Here is an 18,858-nt window from a genome sequence, read left to right as displayed (position 1 = left end):
ATGTTTTATCCGACCATGCATACTTATTACAAGTTGCTTTTTTGCTGGAAGATTGAAAAAACTGATTAAAAACCTTGATAGGCTAGAACAAGGGTTCAAATCTAATATAAAACATGACAGGGACAGATTTGTTGGTACACGTTCCCGCACTCGAGTACAAGATAAAATTGCTCTTTACAGACAGCAGGTTTTTGGGGAAAAAAAAATAAGCTCCACAGCTTGGCATCTAAAGCCACGTCTGACTCTAACCTCCCTCTCCAGGTTCGTTTCGCACGGCTCCCCTTTCCCGTACTCCAAGTTCGGGCCAAACTGCCCACCTTGCTGTTCCCAAGCTCAGCATCCCACCTTCCTTTGCCGAGCCTTGGCACCTGCTTGGAGCGCCTCCCTTCTCCTGCCCCAGCTCCCAGCATTTCGGGCCGCGCCCCTGGCTAGGCCCACCTCGCTGGGAAGCACTTCCTGGTCTCCCTAGTTTCCCGCGCGGTCTGCTCTTCCTCCATACAATGCTGCACTCGGGCTCACTCCCAAAAGAACTCCACGAGGGCTCCCCACACGCGCCGCCTTCCGGATGATCGATATTGGACCGAAGCCTCGGCAAACTCAACGTGCCGAGAGCGTCTCACGTGCAGACCAAAACCCTGAGCGGGGGAGGGGACGAGTGCGCTAAGACCTGCCACGAGGAAGGTGGGCTGGGTTTGTCAGAAAGAAGTCCACTTCTCCCTCCAAAAGCAGGAGGAATGAGGGCTGAAAACTGCGCAGGGGCAGGTTGTGGCTCGAGGCCGCGCTCGGCGGTGAGAGCGGAACCGGACCTCCGGGCCTAAGGCGGGATCGGCCTTCGCTTCTGGAGGCCACCTAGGGCCGGTTTCGTATTGTTTTTGAAGATAGAAGTGGAGAACACGTGCTAAATATTTCCCTGAGTCGCACACTTCCGAACAACAAAAAGCTCTATGAAAACTGTCGCGATTGTTACTGGGTAAGAGAAGATTCCCTAAACAGCAGATTTATTTAAAGACAAACCAGGCCGCCCGGGGCACGGGGCCCTCCCGGGGGGCACGGGGCCGCCCTCCCTAGGGGTCTTCAAGCAGGGGCTGGATGACGACGGGCGTCGGAAGGGAGGAGGCAGAGGACAGGCACTTCCGGAGCCGAGGCCCACCAAGACCAGTCACGCCGCCAGGGACCTGAGCACCCACGGTCCAGGCTGAGAGCCCCGCCTCCCCCCACCCCCGCACTCACCGGGCCGCCGCCTGGTGCTGCTTATTCTTCCGCGAGGACGTCGTGCCGGTCGGCTGCTGCCTCATCACGTGGGCCACGCCCACGTTCAAAGGCTGGGCCGCCGGCAGGGCCACGTGGCCGGTCAGGAGCGCCGGCTGCTGCATGATGGGGTTGTAGTGGCTGCCGTGGGCGTGCGTGTTTCTGTGGGAGCAGAGAGCAGTTAAGCTGTGAATTCGATCCTTTCTTTGAACCCAAGCTCCTTATGAAACAAAGCATTATCTGCTTGCGGAAGGCCCGGCGCTGGGTCCCGGTTACCGCAATGCCTTAGAGGCGGTTTTCCGGTGCGTTGGCCCGGCGCTCAGCGGCCCGCCGTGCGGCCCTGCCCCCCGCCCCCCGGGCTTCGCGGAGGCCCCTCTGCGGATGATCCTCCCCTCTGGAAGAGGTAGGTCAGACGCCCCCCAGAGCCCCAAAGACGCCGAAGGCCGGCTCAGAGAGGGCAGCCCCTTGGCTCCGCTCCGGCGTCGTCCCGGTCAGGTGAGGTCCACGTGCTAGTGCGGCCCAAGTGTGGTTCCTAGGTAATGACGGGGGCTTGTGCCGGCTGCCAGGATGAACTCCAGTCACGGCCCACCCTCCTCCCACGTCTGTCACACAGGAAGGCACCCCACGAGGGGGGAGACCCTGCCCTCCTTGGCGCGGCTCTCCGGCTCCCTTCTCCAGCCGCCCTGCTGCCCTGGAAGACTCTCTCCTCCACTTGCGCTGCTGACTCCTGTAAGTGCACAGGAAGCCTTCCGCAATCTCAGTTCCGGTGCTTTTCCTTTTAAAATTATTTCCTCTTTATCCTGTACAGAGCTTGCTTTGTATATTTTTTATTGCGTGCTGTCTCCCCCAAGGGGCTGAGAACTCCTATGGGGCAGGGACCGGGTTGGAGCTCTCGGCCTGGCCGCTGCTAGGTGCCTGATAAACGTGATTGAGTGAATGAATGAACTATCTCCGGGTGGTAAGGGGCTGCTGCCGGGGGTGGGTGGGTGTGTGTGTGTGTCTGTGTGTGTGTGTGTCTGTGTGTGTGTGTGGTGTGTGTGTGTGTGTGTCTGTGTGTGTGTGTGTCTGTGTGTGTGTGTGGTGTGTGTGGGTGTGTGGGTGTGTGTGTGTGTGGTGGGTGTGTGTGGTGGGTGTGTGTCTGTGTGTGTGTGTGGTGGGTGTGTGTGGTGTGTGTGTGTGTGGTGGGTGTGTGTGGTGGGTGTGTGTCTGTGTGTGTGTGTGGTGGGTGTGTGTGGTGGGTGTGTGTGTGGGTGTGTGTGTCTGTGTGTCTGTCTGTGTGTGTCTGTGCGTACACGTAGCCAGAAGGGGTTAATTATGTGTGTGTGTGTGTACACACACGTAGCCAGAAAGGGTTAATTATGTAAATTTCAAACACGAGGTGGGTTTTTTAAGTTTTGTTTTCAAAGGAGAAAGAAGACTTTGTTTTGAAAGAGAACTTCCCATATGTATAGGCTTTGACAGTAAATTAGGTAAACTGGAGTGAAGATTTAGGTTACTTCTAAATTTTTTAAATTTCTGAGTAAATGACAATAGTCTATGCACAACAAATCATGAAAAACTGGAGATAGTAAACTTCTGGAGGTAAGAAGTCATTTATGCTTCTTAATGTCTAGCCTTATAACTAGTTAGTACAGCAGTATGCCCAAAGGAGGCATCCGATAAATTTTTTCAGTGGACAAAAAAAATGAAAACAGTCATGATCAGAGTTTGGTGAAATAACTTAAGTTGAAATTAATCTGACATATATTAATGCTGTGAATATCACTGATCCCTAACATACAAGATAATGTCTCAACATTTCATTTTTAAAAGCCAACTGTTTGGAAGGAGGAATAATTTCCCCGACAGAAACAGTGTTACACTATTAGTGGCCAGATTCCTAGTCTAGCCACGAGACTTTTTTAAAATCTAAAATGTGTCTAAAAATGCCACACATTTGCAAGATGAAAATAGAACATCTGTTTTCAATACTAGTAATTAAATTATAAAAAATAACTGAATTTAAAGTATTTTTTTCTTGAAAGATGATGTTTGAAAATAAAGTTTAATTGGAGGAAGATGAGTATGTAGATGTTTTTATGGAGATACTAAGGGGGATTTGGATACTTTTGAGGGCTTTGTAGGTTTGATGACCTTAGTTCATTATTTTGTTTTTCACTTTAAAACTTAGGGATTTTCCTTTTCCTTGATAAAGGCGTATCATAAACACTGTAATACTTATTAGCCATTACTTGGGTTGCTTTTCAGTTCACAAACAATGAAAAAAACATACACAAGATTTTGACTTTTTTTTTAATCTCTCACATTACCAATTGCAACTCTCTTGGGTCACCCTTTCCTGGGCTCATAGGAGAATAGATTTAGATTTGGGAATGAGATTAGAGAACATTTAATTCAACCCTCACATTGCAAATCCAGAAACTAAGGGCTTGAGAACTAAAGTGATTTGTCCAGGGTCATAGAGGTGACAGCAAAGGCTGGCCTCAAACCCAGTCCTCTGACTAAATCTAGGGAGCTTCCTACAAATCAGGTGGAACTAAGCTATGAATGATGAAGAATGGAGAAAAAAGAGATTGCATTGTGTGCATGAAGGACATTAAATGGTAAGTAGCCCATATAAGTGAGATGGCTTTCACATAGCCAAAACATTTTTTAGTTTTTCTTTCTGCCTTATTACTTCTCTGATATCTATAATAACTCCCTATGAACAGTCCTCATCACATATGTATAGTGACACTACAGTAATTAATCCAATCCAATTCAATCCAGGGTTACCACAATCATGGAGCTATGGAAACAGCAAGGTAGCAGGTGCTACCATTAACCTCAGTGAGGAATTGACCTTTCTTCCTCTCTGGAGCTACCCAGAAGCAACATATAAAAGTTGAGAGAGAAAGCTATTCAGTTAAATTTCTTTGTCCAGATCTTATACCATTGTGGTAAAGCTAATCATGTTGGAAAGGTGGGACAGTAAGAGAATCAAATGGGCAAGACTTGTTTTGCTTCACACTAGAATAGCTTGGGGAGACTCTTGTCACCTGGTCTTTTTACTTTCTGTGTCTTGTGTCCCTGGGAAAACCAGGAAGTGGGGAGGGAGCATAAGAGGGAATGGTGTGTTGGGTTCAGAGCCCCATTCCTCCCTTTAAATCATTGGCAGGATTGCCTCCTACCCTGGACTCTACAAATCTAGTCACCCCTATATTCACAGGTGCACAGGTATTCATGCTGGAACTTCTTTGGTTATGGAATATTGCTATGAAGACAGTGGATAGAAAAGCCACTTCTATATACAGTAAGTGTAACTAAAATAGTATGTTTTAAAAGACTAGAAGAATAAGTAGCAGCAATGGGATAACGTGCAGAAATTAACTATATTTGACTCCCTCATCCAAGGCAGAAATAACTGAAAGTAGAAAAAAGCCAAGGTCAATAGATTTAGGTCATAGTTGAGCAGTTTGGGGAACTATAGCTTAAGAGAATTAGGGAGCAAAAATAATTTTTTGTAAAAAATGAAGGATATGGTCTCTACTCAGCAGGAGGCAATGCAGCCTTTGATTTAAAGGAGCCCAGCTGGGAAGGCTCCTCACCAAGACTTTCAGTGGATTCTAGAAATGCCACACAGTCAGTTCTTCTGTTGGATTAAGCACTGGCCTACAGAAGAATCCTCTTAGAAAATGCAAATGTTTTCAGGAGGGATAATACATTAGGTTGTTTTATTAGATGAGAGAAATTGTTATTTTTGGTTATATCAATAACCCGTTATTAATAGGATCCAGGCTTTTTATTTTTTCATTCAGAGACTAACTAGCCCCTGTAAGTCAGGTCAGTCAGCCAGTCTGTGAAGCACACAGCTGATAGATGAGATTGCCCAAATCCTTTATGAACATGTTCGCCTCTTTCCCAACTAGGAGATCTTACATCTATTTAAAGTGTAAACAGGATCTGTTTTAAGTGAATTCCAGCCCCAAAACATTAAGCCTATGTCCTTGTACCCCTCCATTGCATTAATCTACTAGATTAAGTATATAGCCTGTCAAGGTGTGATTACTTTGATGGATTGCATAAATAAAAAAAAAATCTGTCTCATAATGCAATATTTGGTGCCTCTGGGTAACAAGGCACTTTGCCAATAGCAAATTCATGCAAAGAAAAGTTTAACAGACATGCTCCCCCTTAACATCCTTAATCCTTAACATTAAGAATTGCCTCCTTACCTCCAGTCTGCCAACTGCTGAGTCCCTGCCATAGTCTCAGGAATTACAGTTGCATGCTGCACTGAGGTATGTGTGGCTACTCCAGTCAACTGCTGCCATGCTGGGGGGAGCAGAATTTGCTGGGTCCCACTCGGCCAGGCCTGCTATAGAACAGAAAGGATGTTCAATTATTACTTCTCTCCATCAGCTGTCTGAGTCCTAAAAGGGCTTATTATCTAGTTGGAGGTGATGAAACTAATAAATAGTTTCCACATATATATATATATATATATATATGTAGAATATACATATTAAATATATAGAAATCCTCAGTTCTATGAAAATTTGAAAAAAGGGGGACAGATCAGTAGGGGTTGAATAGGTAAGGAAGGCTTTGTGGAGGAGGAATAATTTGAACTAGACTTTGACAAATAAGTAAGATTTGGATAATAATTGTACCTAGCATTTATATAGCATTTTAAGGTTTGGATACGTATTTGTAATGTAATACTTCACATATGTAATCTCATTTGATCCTGACAACAACCCTGTGAGGTAGGTGCTCTTATCATTACTGAACAGATGAAGAAACTGAGGCAGGTTAAGTGACTTGCCTAGGGTCAGCCACCTAGTAATTGTCTAAGGCAGGATTCAAACTCGGGTCTTCCTGATTCCGAAGTCCCAAAATCTATTCATTGTACCACTTGATTAGAGAAGAGAATATGCTGGATTAGTTTGAAATAAGGTTGGACTGGTAGTTTAGACCTAGACTTTGGTAGACCTTAAAAGTTGGGCATGAAAAGTTGGGTTATATGCAGGAGGCAGTAAGGAGCCAGTGTAAGCTTTTAGGAGGAGTGATAAAAATGAAAATTTTTAGGAAAACTCGTCAGGTGAAGGGTATGTAGAAGGTTTGGAAACTAAGTGGAGAAAGTATAAGATATTTCCAAGAAAAATGACAACTTGGTAATCTAAATAGAATTACTTTTTGGGGACCTTTAGAAATGATCTGGTCTATGCAAATTTGTTGTAAGAGATTTTTCTTTTCTAGTGGGAGGATGGGTGGGCTAGAGGTGGGAGGTATGGGAAAAACAAATACTTGATAATTAAAAATTAGTTCAGTTTCCTAACCTGTGGAAATAACTTGAGAATACTGAGGCCCATTGAGGTGAAGTGACATGTCTATGTAATTTTCACATAATTAAATTGTGGAAGAGCCAGGACCAGGATTGAGGGTTAACAATTCTAATATAATGCTCTTTTTATGAATGCCATGCTACTTCCTATATAGGGCATAAAGAGGACTAAAGAGATATAGCAGATTCCAAGGTTTCCAACTTGGAGATTAGGACTGCCATTTATTCATTCATAAATTTTTTACTAAGTACCTCCTACATGCGTAGCACTAGAGTGCTACTAAAATGGGGTGGTTAGAAAATGGAATTCAGGAGAGAGAGTGAAGAGATCACAGAATGCACACACAGAGAATCTTGGAGGAAAACACCCATATGCGTAAGGAAAGGAAATGGAACAATCAGAAGTGAAAGGAAAACCAGGCCCAGTAAAGTGAAATTGCACAAAAGCAAGGAAAAGGAAAGAGTTAAGAGAATGAAATGGAAGTAAGAGTATGAGGATACGAATAGCCATTTGGATCCTCAAACAAGGAGAGGAATAGAAATGTCTGAAGGAATGGTTTTATTAAAAGGAAAAAGGAGATTTTGTGACTCCTGAGATTTAAATAACAGATTGCATGTGAGGGAACAACCAAAGGAAAAGGAAGGAGATTGTTAGGGGAGAAGAAAGATGGGAAATTTTGAAATTTTTTGGCAGAACTCATTCTCAATTTTTTTCCTCCGGTCTAGATCCTAACATATGATATAGGTAGTTGGCATTAAATGTATAGGATTGAGAAGAGAATGCAAAAGCATTAAGAACTGTAGATTACACTAATATAGATTAAACAAATAACTATAAAATACCAGTTGAAAAAAGCAAAACATCAATCACAGTTAATAGACATACTTCTAAGTGCAGAATATCTTGTTTAGAGACCAGTGTAATTTTAAATGTCTGAAAGTGCCAGTACTGTCCTAGCAGAACTATTTTTTATTTTATTCTTTCAATTCCCCTCCCCCCCATTTTATTTCAAGGTTTATAAGCATCAAGCAAAAAAAAAAACAAAACAAAAAACTCTTAAGTCTTTTTCATTTGTACAATGACATTAGATTTTATAGAATGGAGTTAAAAAATAAAGTCAGGAAAAATGAAGAATAATTTGAGCATAGTTTTTAAAAGATGTTATTCTAGATCAGGATATGACTCCTGAAGCACTCTAAAAGAATAATGTTGGTTTCTGTGATTGAGCTAATGTCCTGAGGTGAAAGCTGTTATTTTACTTAAAGAAGGCACATTTATTTGTTAAACCAATAGGGCCTTTAAACAAGCTCAAAAGAGAAATGTATAAGAGTAACATTGGGCAAGACTTATGGTAAGCCAGGGAGAGAATGCCCTGGCTCAAATTCTCCAATCTTCACAATACTTTTCCAGGTCACCATATCCTGAATTGATTCCCTGCTCCTCTTCACCCCAATATCTGAATAACTGTAACACTCCAAAAAAAAAAACCCCTTCCTTGCAAAGTTTTATTGGTGCCTTTTGTTCTTATATCACACTTATTTCTACCCAGTAAGCCTTCTCTTATAACAAAGATTAACAAAGAAATGGAGTTCAGCAAAACCAACTAATAAACTGTCTACATCTGCATCATTCCACATCCATAGTTTCGTCTCTTTTCTGAGGTCAAGACTGGTCATTAATTAACTGGTTAATTACGCAGAATTCAGTTTCATTTTTAATATTTTTTTCATTTATATACCTATATTTATTGGGTATATTGTGTATATTGCTGGGTCATCTCCAGTCATTCTGATGAATATCTAGTCATTGGATTCAGATGGCTCTGGAGAAGTGAGGCTGGTGACCTGTACAGCCCTCCCTCACTCAGAACAAAGTCAAGTGCAAGTCATGTCATCATGTCTTTGTTGTCATGCTCTTCTTCGGCAACAAAGGACGAACACAATTCTGTGAGTACACGCAGCGAGCTAAATGGGGACCCAGGTAGCTGGGTAACTCAGCTCCTCCTCTCCTGTCTACCTCCTCCTCCCCTTCTTTCTTCTCTCCTAAGGAAGGTAAATTTGGATGGCCAAAAGATGTCCAGTTGACTTAGGTTTTACTGACTAGTTTCCTTCCCTTCCCTGCCCTGTTTCCCTCCTAGCCTGGTATCTTTCTTTTTCTTGGCCTCATTAAATGGGCCATGCCCTGGCTACTTCTTAAACAGGCCTATTCAATGAATAGGCATTACCTCACTCTAAGTAAGTATCTGCAAAGAACTTGGCCTAAAGGACCCAAGTTCTCCCAGTGCATCCTGGGTCATTTCCAGTCATCCTGACGAATATCTAGTCACTGGACTCAGATGACTCTGGAGGAGAAGTGAGGCTGGTGACCTGCTCACTCAAAACAAAGTCAAGCGCAAGTCATGTCATTATTTCTCTGATGGCATGGTCTTCTTTAGCCACGAAGGATGAAGAGAAACACACAATTGGGTATATTGGGTATATTGTGTATATATGTTGTGTATAACATATATATATATGTTTTCTTCGCTATGCATCAATTCATATCTCCCCATGTTTAAATTATATTCATTTACCACAATTTCTTAGCCATCCCTCATAATATTTCCTTATACCATCGCTTGACAATTACGTGCCACCTTGGGACATTGTTCTGAAGTCTTTATTTAAATATAACATTTCACAAATCTGTTTTGTCTCAATTAGATTGTAAGGCCTTTGGGCGAGGGAGACACTGTAGATGTACTTTCCAATCTCTTCCCTACTACTTTGAATCTCCTTTAGACTCTAGCACAGTTTCATGTACAAAATAGACACCAAGCAGTCAAATACAGATTTTTGATCCCTTACTTGTTACACCGTGGGAGGCTTAATGCAGTAAATCTGGAACAATACTTCTGAGTTTAACTATCTATGATAATGAGTTTTTAATCTGAGGTTACTTGTAGACTTACTCTGAATAGAGTGAAAATGAACAGTCTGAGGCTATAGAAATAAAGAGGGGCAGTGGGATATGGGGGTCCTTGGGTCAGGGATGGGGCAAGGGAGTGAGTGATAAATGTTTGGTGAATTCTCCTCTTAACCCTTTCTTCTTCACTGGGACAGAATAAGCTGAAAAGATGGTGATTTGGTTTAGCTGCTTCTTCCCTTTCCTTGCCCTGAGGCTGAGTGTGGGAGTTGAGGCCAGAAAGAGAGGAGAAAATTGAGAAATAGTAGCACAACCCTCACCCACTGGCCTGGGTGGGGGAAGTGAGGAAGAAGAGAAAGAAAAGGGTTGGAGGAGAGAGAAAGAGGAGTAGGTCCTTACCTATATTTTATAATGTGCTTTAATGGTACTTAGAAATGTTATTTTATAGTTTAGTTAATTTTTTTTCTTTGCTAAGATCAAGAACTCTGATTTGTGTCATTTCTGAATCTGTTACATAGTTCTGAAATTGTTAAATTACTGGAAACTCCTTGCACCTCATAGTAGCAAAACCTGAGAGCTGAGATAAAATTCTTAGCTACAATCTTAAACGGCTTGTTAATAATTTGTTGCAAATACTCTGAAAAGTGAGGGCCATATGCCCTATATGCCATAATGTATTTTTTTATTAAATGAAATTTCCAAATCTTATCTTAAAATTTCAAGTGAATTCCCTGAATTTGCATGGTTTTTTCAGATCTCTAATATTCACACAGTTTTTTTCTGTTCTTTGCATTTCAATACTAATTGGACAAAATTTCAGATATGTTTACCAAAGCTGAATATGAGAGGGCCAGTGCCCCCAAGATGACATTCAGAACCATTTTCAAAGCTATGCTGACCTCATGGAATGCATAGTTTCTGCCATTATAAACAAATTAGGGGCTCACACAAATGGAGCCATGACTAAGAGAAATACACATTAATCACTTTTTCTGAAGCTGAATACGAAGTTGAGGGCTTTTTTTTTTTTTTAAAATAACTTGAGCTGATGAGGAATATTTGTTTGAGGACACTGATAATATCTCCTTGTACACTTTATATATTTACCCATTATTCTAATTTGTTGGTCATAGAGGATCATAAATTTAGACCTGGAGGGACTTCAAAAATGATCTAGTTCAACTCCCTTATTTTACAGATGAAGAAACTAGGCTTAGAGTGGGTCTCAGACTAATACCCTTGTCACCAAACCCCATTCTGTTCTTTTATTCTCCTCTTCCTTTTTTCTTTCTTGGTGCTTCATCACATTTATTTTTAATAAAAAGTGATGAGTTTCTTCTTTTTCACTTCACTGTATTTACTGAATAGTTAGTATATGTAGTTGGGTGCTGTGGGTGGTAAAGAGGAGTAAAACAAAAGTATAAGTTATGGCTGTCCTCAGGATCTAGCAGAGGATCTAAGATGAATAAATATGAATACTTCTAAGATCTGTACTTCTCATATTATGACTCATATTATGGCTTATCTGTAACTTGGTAGTTGGTCTAAGAGCTGTCATGGGAAGACATAAAAAACAAAAGGACCTTCTGCCCCTGTAGCTAAAATAGTGATTCAACTCTTCAAACTTATCTATGCTGGTCCTTACATGAAATATGCAGCCTTCCAGTGGGCCTGGACTTGGAGCTTTTCCAGGTTGGTGTAATCTACTATAATTTGTATCTTATTGATACATCCTCTAAGAACCTAGAGTGGTTAGAATGCCCTGGTAAGGCATCATAATAAGAGTTTCGTAGAGGAACAAATGTGAAACAATTTGGAAATAAAAGGATATAATTAAGTACTAAATAATGTGCAAAGGTTCATAAATATTGTAGAATTACAAAATGGGTGAAGTTAAGACTGGTATGGTCAAGGGACAATTCATGTTAAGTGTTTTACAAATATCTCATTTGATCCTCACAATACCCCATAAGGGTAGGTGTTGTTATCCCCATTTTACAGTTGAGGAAACTGAGGCAGAAAGAGGTTTAGTGACTTGCCTAGAGTCATATAGCTAGTCAGTGAGGCCAAATTCCAAGCCCAGCAATCTATCTGCAACACCATCTAGCTGGACTAGATGGCCTCTGAGGTCCCTTCTAGATCTTTGATATCATGATATTATTCTCTAAAGCAGTATATTCAGTGTGATGCCCTATATGCTGCAAGTATAATTTTGGATTCTACAGAGTATCATTTATGTGGAAGAAGGCAGCCTATCTATAAGTGGATTGGTCATCTATAAATCTGATACAAGGCTTAAGTAATGAAATTAATTGGGGGGAGGAGAGTGAGTTCAGAAATAAGTTTGAAAATGACTAAATCAATAAAAGTTCACTTAAAAAAATACATTCCTATTTTTCCATCAGTTTTGTCCTGAAGCCTTAATATATACAGTTCTCTGTACTAGGACAAATCTTGTTTCTTTGTAGGTGGGCTGGACTATTTACAAATAGCTCTGTTTTATATATAATATTGGTCTTAATATGTATGTAGTCAAAGTTTACTAAAGACAAATGCATTCTAATTATATCTTTAAACTAATAACCTGTGATGTTTAGTATGCAATCTACTTTGTGTGATCTTGATGAATTAACACAACTGCAGTGTTAGTATCTTATAATCTGCCCATGTGATCTGATTCCTCTGTCACAGCAGCAAAGTACTTTGTATGCTTAGTGTATGTGTGTATGTGTGTGTGTGTATACCTCCCTCCCTTTCGCATACATGCATTTTGTGTTGCAGGAAGCAAGATTACCAAGCTCTGGTACCACAAAGTGGGAAAATAAAGTTTAAATGACAAGTAAACTGATTATTTCACCAGTTTATTCCTAAGCCTCTTTGGGGGAAATGGCTTGAAAAGTAGATCTTGGGCAATCCGTAACAATGCTTCTGTCCTCCCTGACTCAGAATGAAACTCCCAGCCTTAACTTAAATTGTGATCAGGATTTTGCACTTTGCTAAATTATGTGAAAGTACTGCTCCATCTAGGCCTTTCCACCACATCTGTCACATCTACAACACTAGGCCCCAAAGTGCTAGTTAATCCTGGGTCCCCAGAAGGCTGGCTGTTAATAAACAATGGACTATGGATTCTTTAAAAAAATATTTTCATAATTTTGGTCTTAGGATTCTCTCTTGTTGCTTTGCCCTTCAGAAGGACATCCTTGGTTTACAGATCTAAGGAAGGGGTTTACAATGGTAGCAACTATGTCTGCAATCACCTAATTCCATAATACATATACTTTAACCTCCTCTCCCCTTCTCTATACTTGTTCTAATGGCAATAATACTTAAAACTTATAAAAACCCAGTATACATGGGGCTTTTTCAAAAAAACAGATCTTTAGAGTTTGAAAGGACCTTTACCAGAGCATCTAAATAGGCCCAGACAAAGGAAGTGATTTACCTAAAGCTTCTCTGTTGGGAGGAGAGCTGGGATTTGAAACCAGGTATCTAAGGCTCTGTTGTCCTTTCAACAGTATCATTAATTTAGAGCTGGAAGATATTTTAGTAGTAATCTAGCCAATATCCTGATTTTACAGACAAGGAAAGCGAAGCTCAGAGTAGCAAGTAATGCAGTTATTAATTATCAGAGTCAAGATTTGATGTGGACATGGTAGCCCTTTTTCCCTAACAAAAAGAGAGGCCTCATTTAGGTCACTTTACTCCATCCCCACCAGATTATGATTATAGGTCACCTCTTATGAGGTGAGGCAATGAGCCCATTCGGCACAGACATGATGGGGGCAAATGCTTTTTGAACTTGTGGCTGTAAACTGCTTTCCCTAAAATGTTATTATCTTGGCCTTTTGGGGAGCTATCTCAGACGTGATATGTGTGTGTGGGAGGGGGAAGAGTTGGGCAGAAATATTTATTTCTATATAAATGAAAGGCCTCAAAACTATAGAAACTGTTTTGAAATTGCAAGTATGTATTGTGTAATTATCAAAGGGAGATCTGTAAAAATATAAGGGTACTTGGATACAGTTGCATGTGGGCTATCTCTGGTATAGAAACCTTAGAGAGGAGAAAGAAAGACCTAAATGAGGATAACATAGGAAGGGGAGAAGAGTCATGAAAAGCCCTTAGAAGGAGGAATGGTTAAAAAAAGGCAAGAGGAATTAATAAATGAATGAATAAAAAAAAAAAGGAAGAACCAACCTGGCAGGGATAGGGAACAGAGGCTACTCTGATGAAACTTAAGGCAGGTGAGGAAGAGAAATATCTGTCTTAAGCATCTGAAGGACTCTCAGGTGGAAGAAAGGTTAGACTTACTCTACTCAGCACTAGAAGGTATAACTGACAGAAGTGAAGGAAAACTGAAGAGGTAAAGATAGGATGAATGTAAGGGAAAACTTTTTAACAACCAGAACTGTCCCAAAGTGGAACAGGTTGCCTTGGAAGGTGGTAGGCTCTCCCTACCACATGTTTATGAGCAGAAGTGAAATGATCATTTGACAGAGAAGTTTTCCTCATTAAACAGGTCTGCAAGATAGTTCTGAAGAATCACAATAGGGCTTAAAGGTTATATTTCTCTGTCAGGGGTAATCTGAGGATTAGGATAAGGAATCTGTCTGTGGCAGGATGGATTAAACAGGTGTCAGATTGGAAGATCTGTGTTTGAATCCTGGTGGCCTAAGGTAAGTAATTTACTCTCTTGGCTTCAATTTCCTTATCTGTTAAATGAGAAGTTTGGACTAGATCTCTAATATTTCTTCTAGCTCTATATCTATGATCCTATGACTAAGACAAGTTGGGGTTAAGGAAATCCAGGTCACCTTTTTCCAGAAATAGCACCTGGAAACAGGACAAATGAACCTTTTGGGGGTTCTGTCTCTACAACTCTGCAATTTCCTTTTAAAATGTGGACATTCATGGGAGCTATTACAATTCAAGTACATATCTACCTTTAGCTATAGAAGATAATGCAAATTCCTCCCTTTCACTTGGTTTTTGCTGTGGAACTACTTGCTAGATTTTCTCTAATTTAATTTTTAATTGGATATATACTAAAAACAAAAAAAAAACCTGCTGTCTTAGAAGGGAATATAGGACAAACAAAAAGTAATGTTGCTATTTAGAGAGAAATCCTTCTAAAACTCCCATGTCCCTGGAAACAATCATATCTTAGGCTTAGACACTTAGATTTTAGTGCACTGCTAAAAACAAGCATGGGAACAAGTTGGGATTTGGGTCTAGGATATGCCAGGAAAGAGTAAAGAGGTAACGAAAAGTTAAAAAATGTCCTAGACCTCATCTATTTTACAGTTTTCCTTAAGATAGCTCTAAACTGTGCCACTCATCTTTAGTGTTCTTCCTCTGTTCTATGAGCTGGTATTTAAAAAATTTTATCACCCACTGATAACATATAATGTTGTATAGTCATTTAGTCATGCTGTATGATTAACATCTGAGTAATGTCAACTGAAAAATTAAAAGTTTTATCTATGATCTGCAAATACTATCAGACTTTTAAAATAACTAAAATTATATTCTTGGTAGAATGTAAACACCAGAAGCTCCCTGAGGAACGGTTATATATAATACATGTAAGCAGTAGTATACAAAACAATACCGGCTAACAGATCAAATATTTTTGCTGTTTGGTTTTGTTTTTTTTTTAAAGTGGCACTTTCTTACAAAGCTCTTAGAATAAGCATCACAGAATTCCTAAGCAGAAAGAATAAAGGTATAGTTTTGGCAGAGAAAAAGAAAATGTGAAAATCGAATGCCAAAGTAAAGCTAGTTATATTGGCAACTACAGTGATTTCATGTACAATTTGGACATGTTACAGAAAAGGAAATCTACCATCTGTTGGAAAGATGGTAATTTAAAAAGTAACTTCTGGAAATTTGCCACATTACCAGGAAATTTATATACCAAAACAGAGGCCAGAAGGTAGGCTTATGTCTTGGAGCTTTTCTGGTCTCTTCCAAGTTACCCAAAGGTACAAATTTCTTTTGCATGAGCAGAACCTTTGATGATGAAGAAAATCAGTGGAAATGCCCAATTCAGAAAAGTGGAACCCTTTGTATTCCTAAGAAGATAAGATCACCAGAGCTCCTATGAAGCTACTATGAAGTCTTTGCAACTTTGTTCTAGCATGGAGCTTATTTTTCTTGGAGAAGGCATACAAATACCGAAGAGTTCTTTGTCATACATGAAACCAGAAGCTATAAGGCCAGGCCTGGAGTTACGACAGTCAGATCAAGCACTAAAAAAGATGAACCTAGTGGCTTTCTTGACCTGTGGAGAGGCTGTCTATTTCTATTTTTTTTCCCTCTTGCATATAACCCTTTTCCTCTTAACTTCCCACCTCCAGTGACCCAAGAAAAGCCAGTTAAAAGGTCCATTAAGTGATTCAAGGCTTAATAAGAACTGTGGCAGAGAATGGCCTCTTTACCTAATCCAAAATTAAAAACAAACGGAAAAAACTAATCTGGGTGGGAAATATGCTCAGGGTTTCTGGCCTACACAAAACCAGTTGTTATTTACATTAAAAAAAAAAAAAAGATGGGTATTAAGATGATAGAAGAAAACTTTATCAACCCAGAAGGGGATGGAAGACTTGAGAGACTACTGGGGGTGCCAGTAACCATTTAAGTTCAGCCCTGCTACTAACAATAAATTATTGTACTGTACTTAGGCATTTGGATCCATTTTATCAGGATCATAATGAAAACCCTACATATAGTATTTTAGCCTTTATAAACTAGTTACATTTATTTTCTTGAGTATTATTATTTCTATTTTATAACTGAGGAAATGGTTCTCTGTACTTCAAACTAGCGTAAGTTGCAAATTTAGTACATGCCCTAGTACATGGTTTATTTTTATAAAGGTGCTATGTAGTGTTGAGAAATACATATATTAATCCTCTCGTTTAAGAAGACATCATATCTGTCAGCAGAGTTGGGTCTAAAAGTCTGCATTATAAAAATACAACAAAAATAATTTTCTCATTCTTTACTTTCATTATGACTAATTTTGCTTAAATCACTGATGTAACTCAAGATCTCCTTTTCTCACTGAACTTGTGTCTATTAATTTCCTTTATACTGTGCCTTTTTCTGAGAAGTTTTTCTTTGCTTTGTTCTCCTCATTAATTTTCTTCCTTCCCAATTTTTTAATTATATTCTCTGGTTTATTATGTATACTCTTATTTCTTCTCTAATTCTTCAGTTTCTTTTTGGGGCTAAAGTTTCTGAAGTAATAGGGTAGAGTTCTTCATTCTAACCAGATTCTCTATTATTACCTTGATCTTATCTTAATATCTTCCTGCCCAATTAATGCCTCATTCTAAGAAGCATCAATTTATTAAGGAAGCAAAGTTGGATGGAGGCAGCACCATGCAGTAGAAACAGTCCTGGGTCTCAAACAGTTCAGTATGATCCTCTTCCTTTTCCATGATGATTTCATTTCCCAAACACTGTCTCATCTTTGGGTCCAAGTCTCTTTCATCCCTTCTCACTTTACCATTTTAGGTACCAGCTGCCCCTAGGAGCTCACCTATTCCTTAACCTGGGTCAGGCTGTTGTGCCCCTTGGAGACACAACACTCTATCTGAGAAGATGGTTTAGCAGATGTACTCTCCCCAAATTAAACCCATCATGAGGTCTGTTTTCTTCTAGCTCCTCTTTTCACCTACACAGTAGAGAAATAAGATCTCTCTCCATGTTCAGCTGTGGACTTGGTAGGATTCATAATCCATTTCCCTATATCCACCCACTTTTCCTCTCCCTGTTCATCCATCTTCTTTCTCAGCTGTTCTGTCCCACAAAATAGAGGTTATGAGGTTTAGTTCATGGTGCTTCAGTGTGTTATCTTCACTTTCCCTATTTCTTTAAGTTCTGCTTATATCTTTATCCTCATGTGTCCCTTAAAAAAATAAAAATCCCTTGATTTCTTTTTTCTCTCCAACAGCAAAGGTCTTTATTTCTCTAAACATGAGATAATTTCATTATTTTTACCTTTCTCATATGTATTTTAATATTCTGTTCACATTTAAAAAATATTTTTGTTGTAAAGATGCCTCTTGTTGAACATCTCTTTTTCCATTTATTATTAGGCTCAGGTTTGCAGGGTGGGTTATTTTGGGTTGCTGTTTGTGCTCCTTTGCTTTTCAGGACATACTATTCCATTCACTTCTGTGACTTCTGATGACCTCATTGTTTTATTCAGACTTCCTTTGTATTTAAAGGTATTTCTCTTGGCTGCTTAAAAAGTTTGTTGTTTGTCATTTAAATTGTTTAATTTACCACTTTAAGACAGAACCTGGAATTTTCTTCTGGAGGTGATCTGTGTATTTTCTTAATTGGTGTTTTGTTGTCTTTATTTAGAAGTTATGGGCAGTTTTCTTCTATTATTTCCTGTATGATGTCATTTACATTTTTTCATTTGTCATATTCTCCTGGGAGACCTAAGAGTCTTAAGTTATCTTGGCATATCCTTTCTTTAAGGTCAATGGCTTTGGCATGTATAGAATTAATGTATTCTGTTAATGTTGTAGCCATTTACTTCTCTTCTGAAAGATTTTTCCCTTCCTCAGTATTTTTGTTTTCCAGATCTGTTAAACTCTTTCACTTCTTTAAGATACTTTATGTTGCGGATTAATTTTTTCCTAATCTAGATGAGTTTTAAAATGCTGCATTGGAAACTCCAAATTCTGACTATATTCGTAGTCCTTTCATGGGTTTCCTTTATCTTCTGAAACATTCTGGAGTTTCTTGCTGCTCTAGGTTCTCTTGGGAGTCCACAGGATTCTACATTTAATCAGGCATTGGTTCAATTTCTTTGTCTTGTATGATTAGTTAAGAAGAACTTTGTATTCTCTTTGAAGATTTGGTACTCATTCTTCCTTCTGGTTATAAGACTGATTTATTTACTGGTACTCTGAGCTGTTTTGGAGGATTTTTCTATTGATGTATTTGGTGTTTAATCCTTCTGGAAGGGTACATTCTTTCTACACTTACTTTCTGGCTTTTCTCATTTTTGCTAATGATACTCCAAAGCTGAGCGACAAGCCTGCCTGGAATTGGGGGATAATGGGTTTACAGCCTGGATCCCTGTCTCAAGTATCCTCTGAGGGAACAGGGTGGAATTTCAGTCCCCTTTCCTTGGGCCTGGTATATCATATTTGTTCGCTCCCTCCCTCCTCCTCAGTTCCTCTCTTGGCTGTCTTCCTTTTTTCATTTCTACATCAAATCAGAAACTGCTTTTTTTTTTTTTTTTTTTTTTTTTACTGGATAAGGAGTGTATTAAGGTAGAGTCTCTAAAGCTTTGTACAGTCCCTAACCCAGGGCTAGGTCCCATTCAGAAGGCAGCATGTTTCATTTCTTC

The 18,858-nt window shown here is 39.7% G+C and overlaps 1 protein-coding gene and 1 long non-coding RNA gene across 17 annotated transcripts in view; one reads left to right on the top strand and one right to left on the bottom strand.

The window, feature by feature from the left end:
• The window catches only part of HIPK2 (homeodomain interacting protein kinase 2), a 256,347-nt gene that overhangs the window by 48,824 nt on the left and 188,665 nt on the right, over positions 1-18,858 (bottom strand). For 9 of the 14 annotated variants that reach the window (XM_072650082.1, XM_072650084.1, XM_072650083.1 and 6 more), the window contains 2 exons: positions 5,463-5,605; positions 1,231-1,410 (listed from right to left, as the gene is read on the bottom strand). In XM_072650082.1, the coding sequence (XP_072506183.1) occupies positions 1,231-1,410; positions 5,463-5,605 (323 nt within the window). The remainder of the gene's footprint in view (positions 1-1,230; positions 1,411-5,462; positions 5,606-18,858) is intronic. The other 5 variants (XM_072650088.1, XM_072650094.1, XM_072650081.1 and 2 more) reach the window with 1 other exon arrangement.
• LOC140530949 (uncharacterized) overlaps positions 1,333-18,858 on the top strand; it is a 99,553-nt gene continuing 82,027 nt past the window's right edge. For 2 of the 3 annotated variants that reach the window (XR_011976195.1, XR_011976194.1), the window contains exons 1-2: positions 1,336-1,651; positions 4,457-4,540. This is a non-coding gene — a long non-coding RNA (uncharacterized lncRNA). Of the gene's footprint in view, positions 1,652-1,861; positions 1,978-4,456; positions 4,541-18,858 lie in introns of all 3 variants that reach the window. The other variant, XR_011976196.1, reaches the window with a different exon arrangement.

Source organism: Notamacropus eugenii, chromosome 3, assembly GCF_028372415.1.
Source record: "Notamacropus eugenii isolate mMacEug1 chromosome 3, mMacEug1.pri_v2, whole genome shotgun sequence".
Taxonomy (NCBI): Eukaryota; Metazoa; Chordata; class Mammalia; order Diprotodontia; family Macropodidae; genus Notamacropus; species Notamacropus eugenii.
Note: the sequence above shows the minus strand (reverse complement) of the source record. Positions and strands in the feature narration are given on the sequence as shown.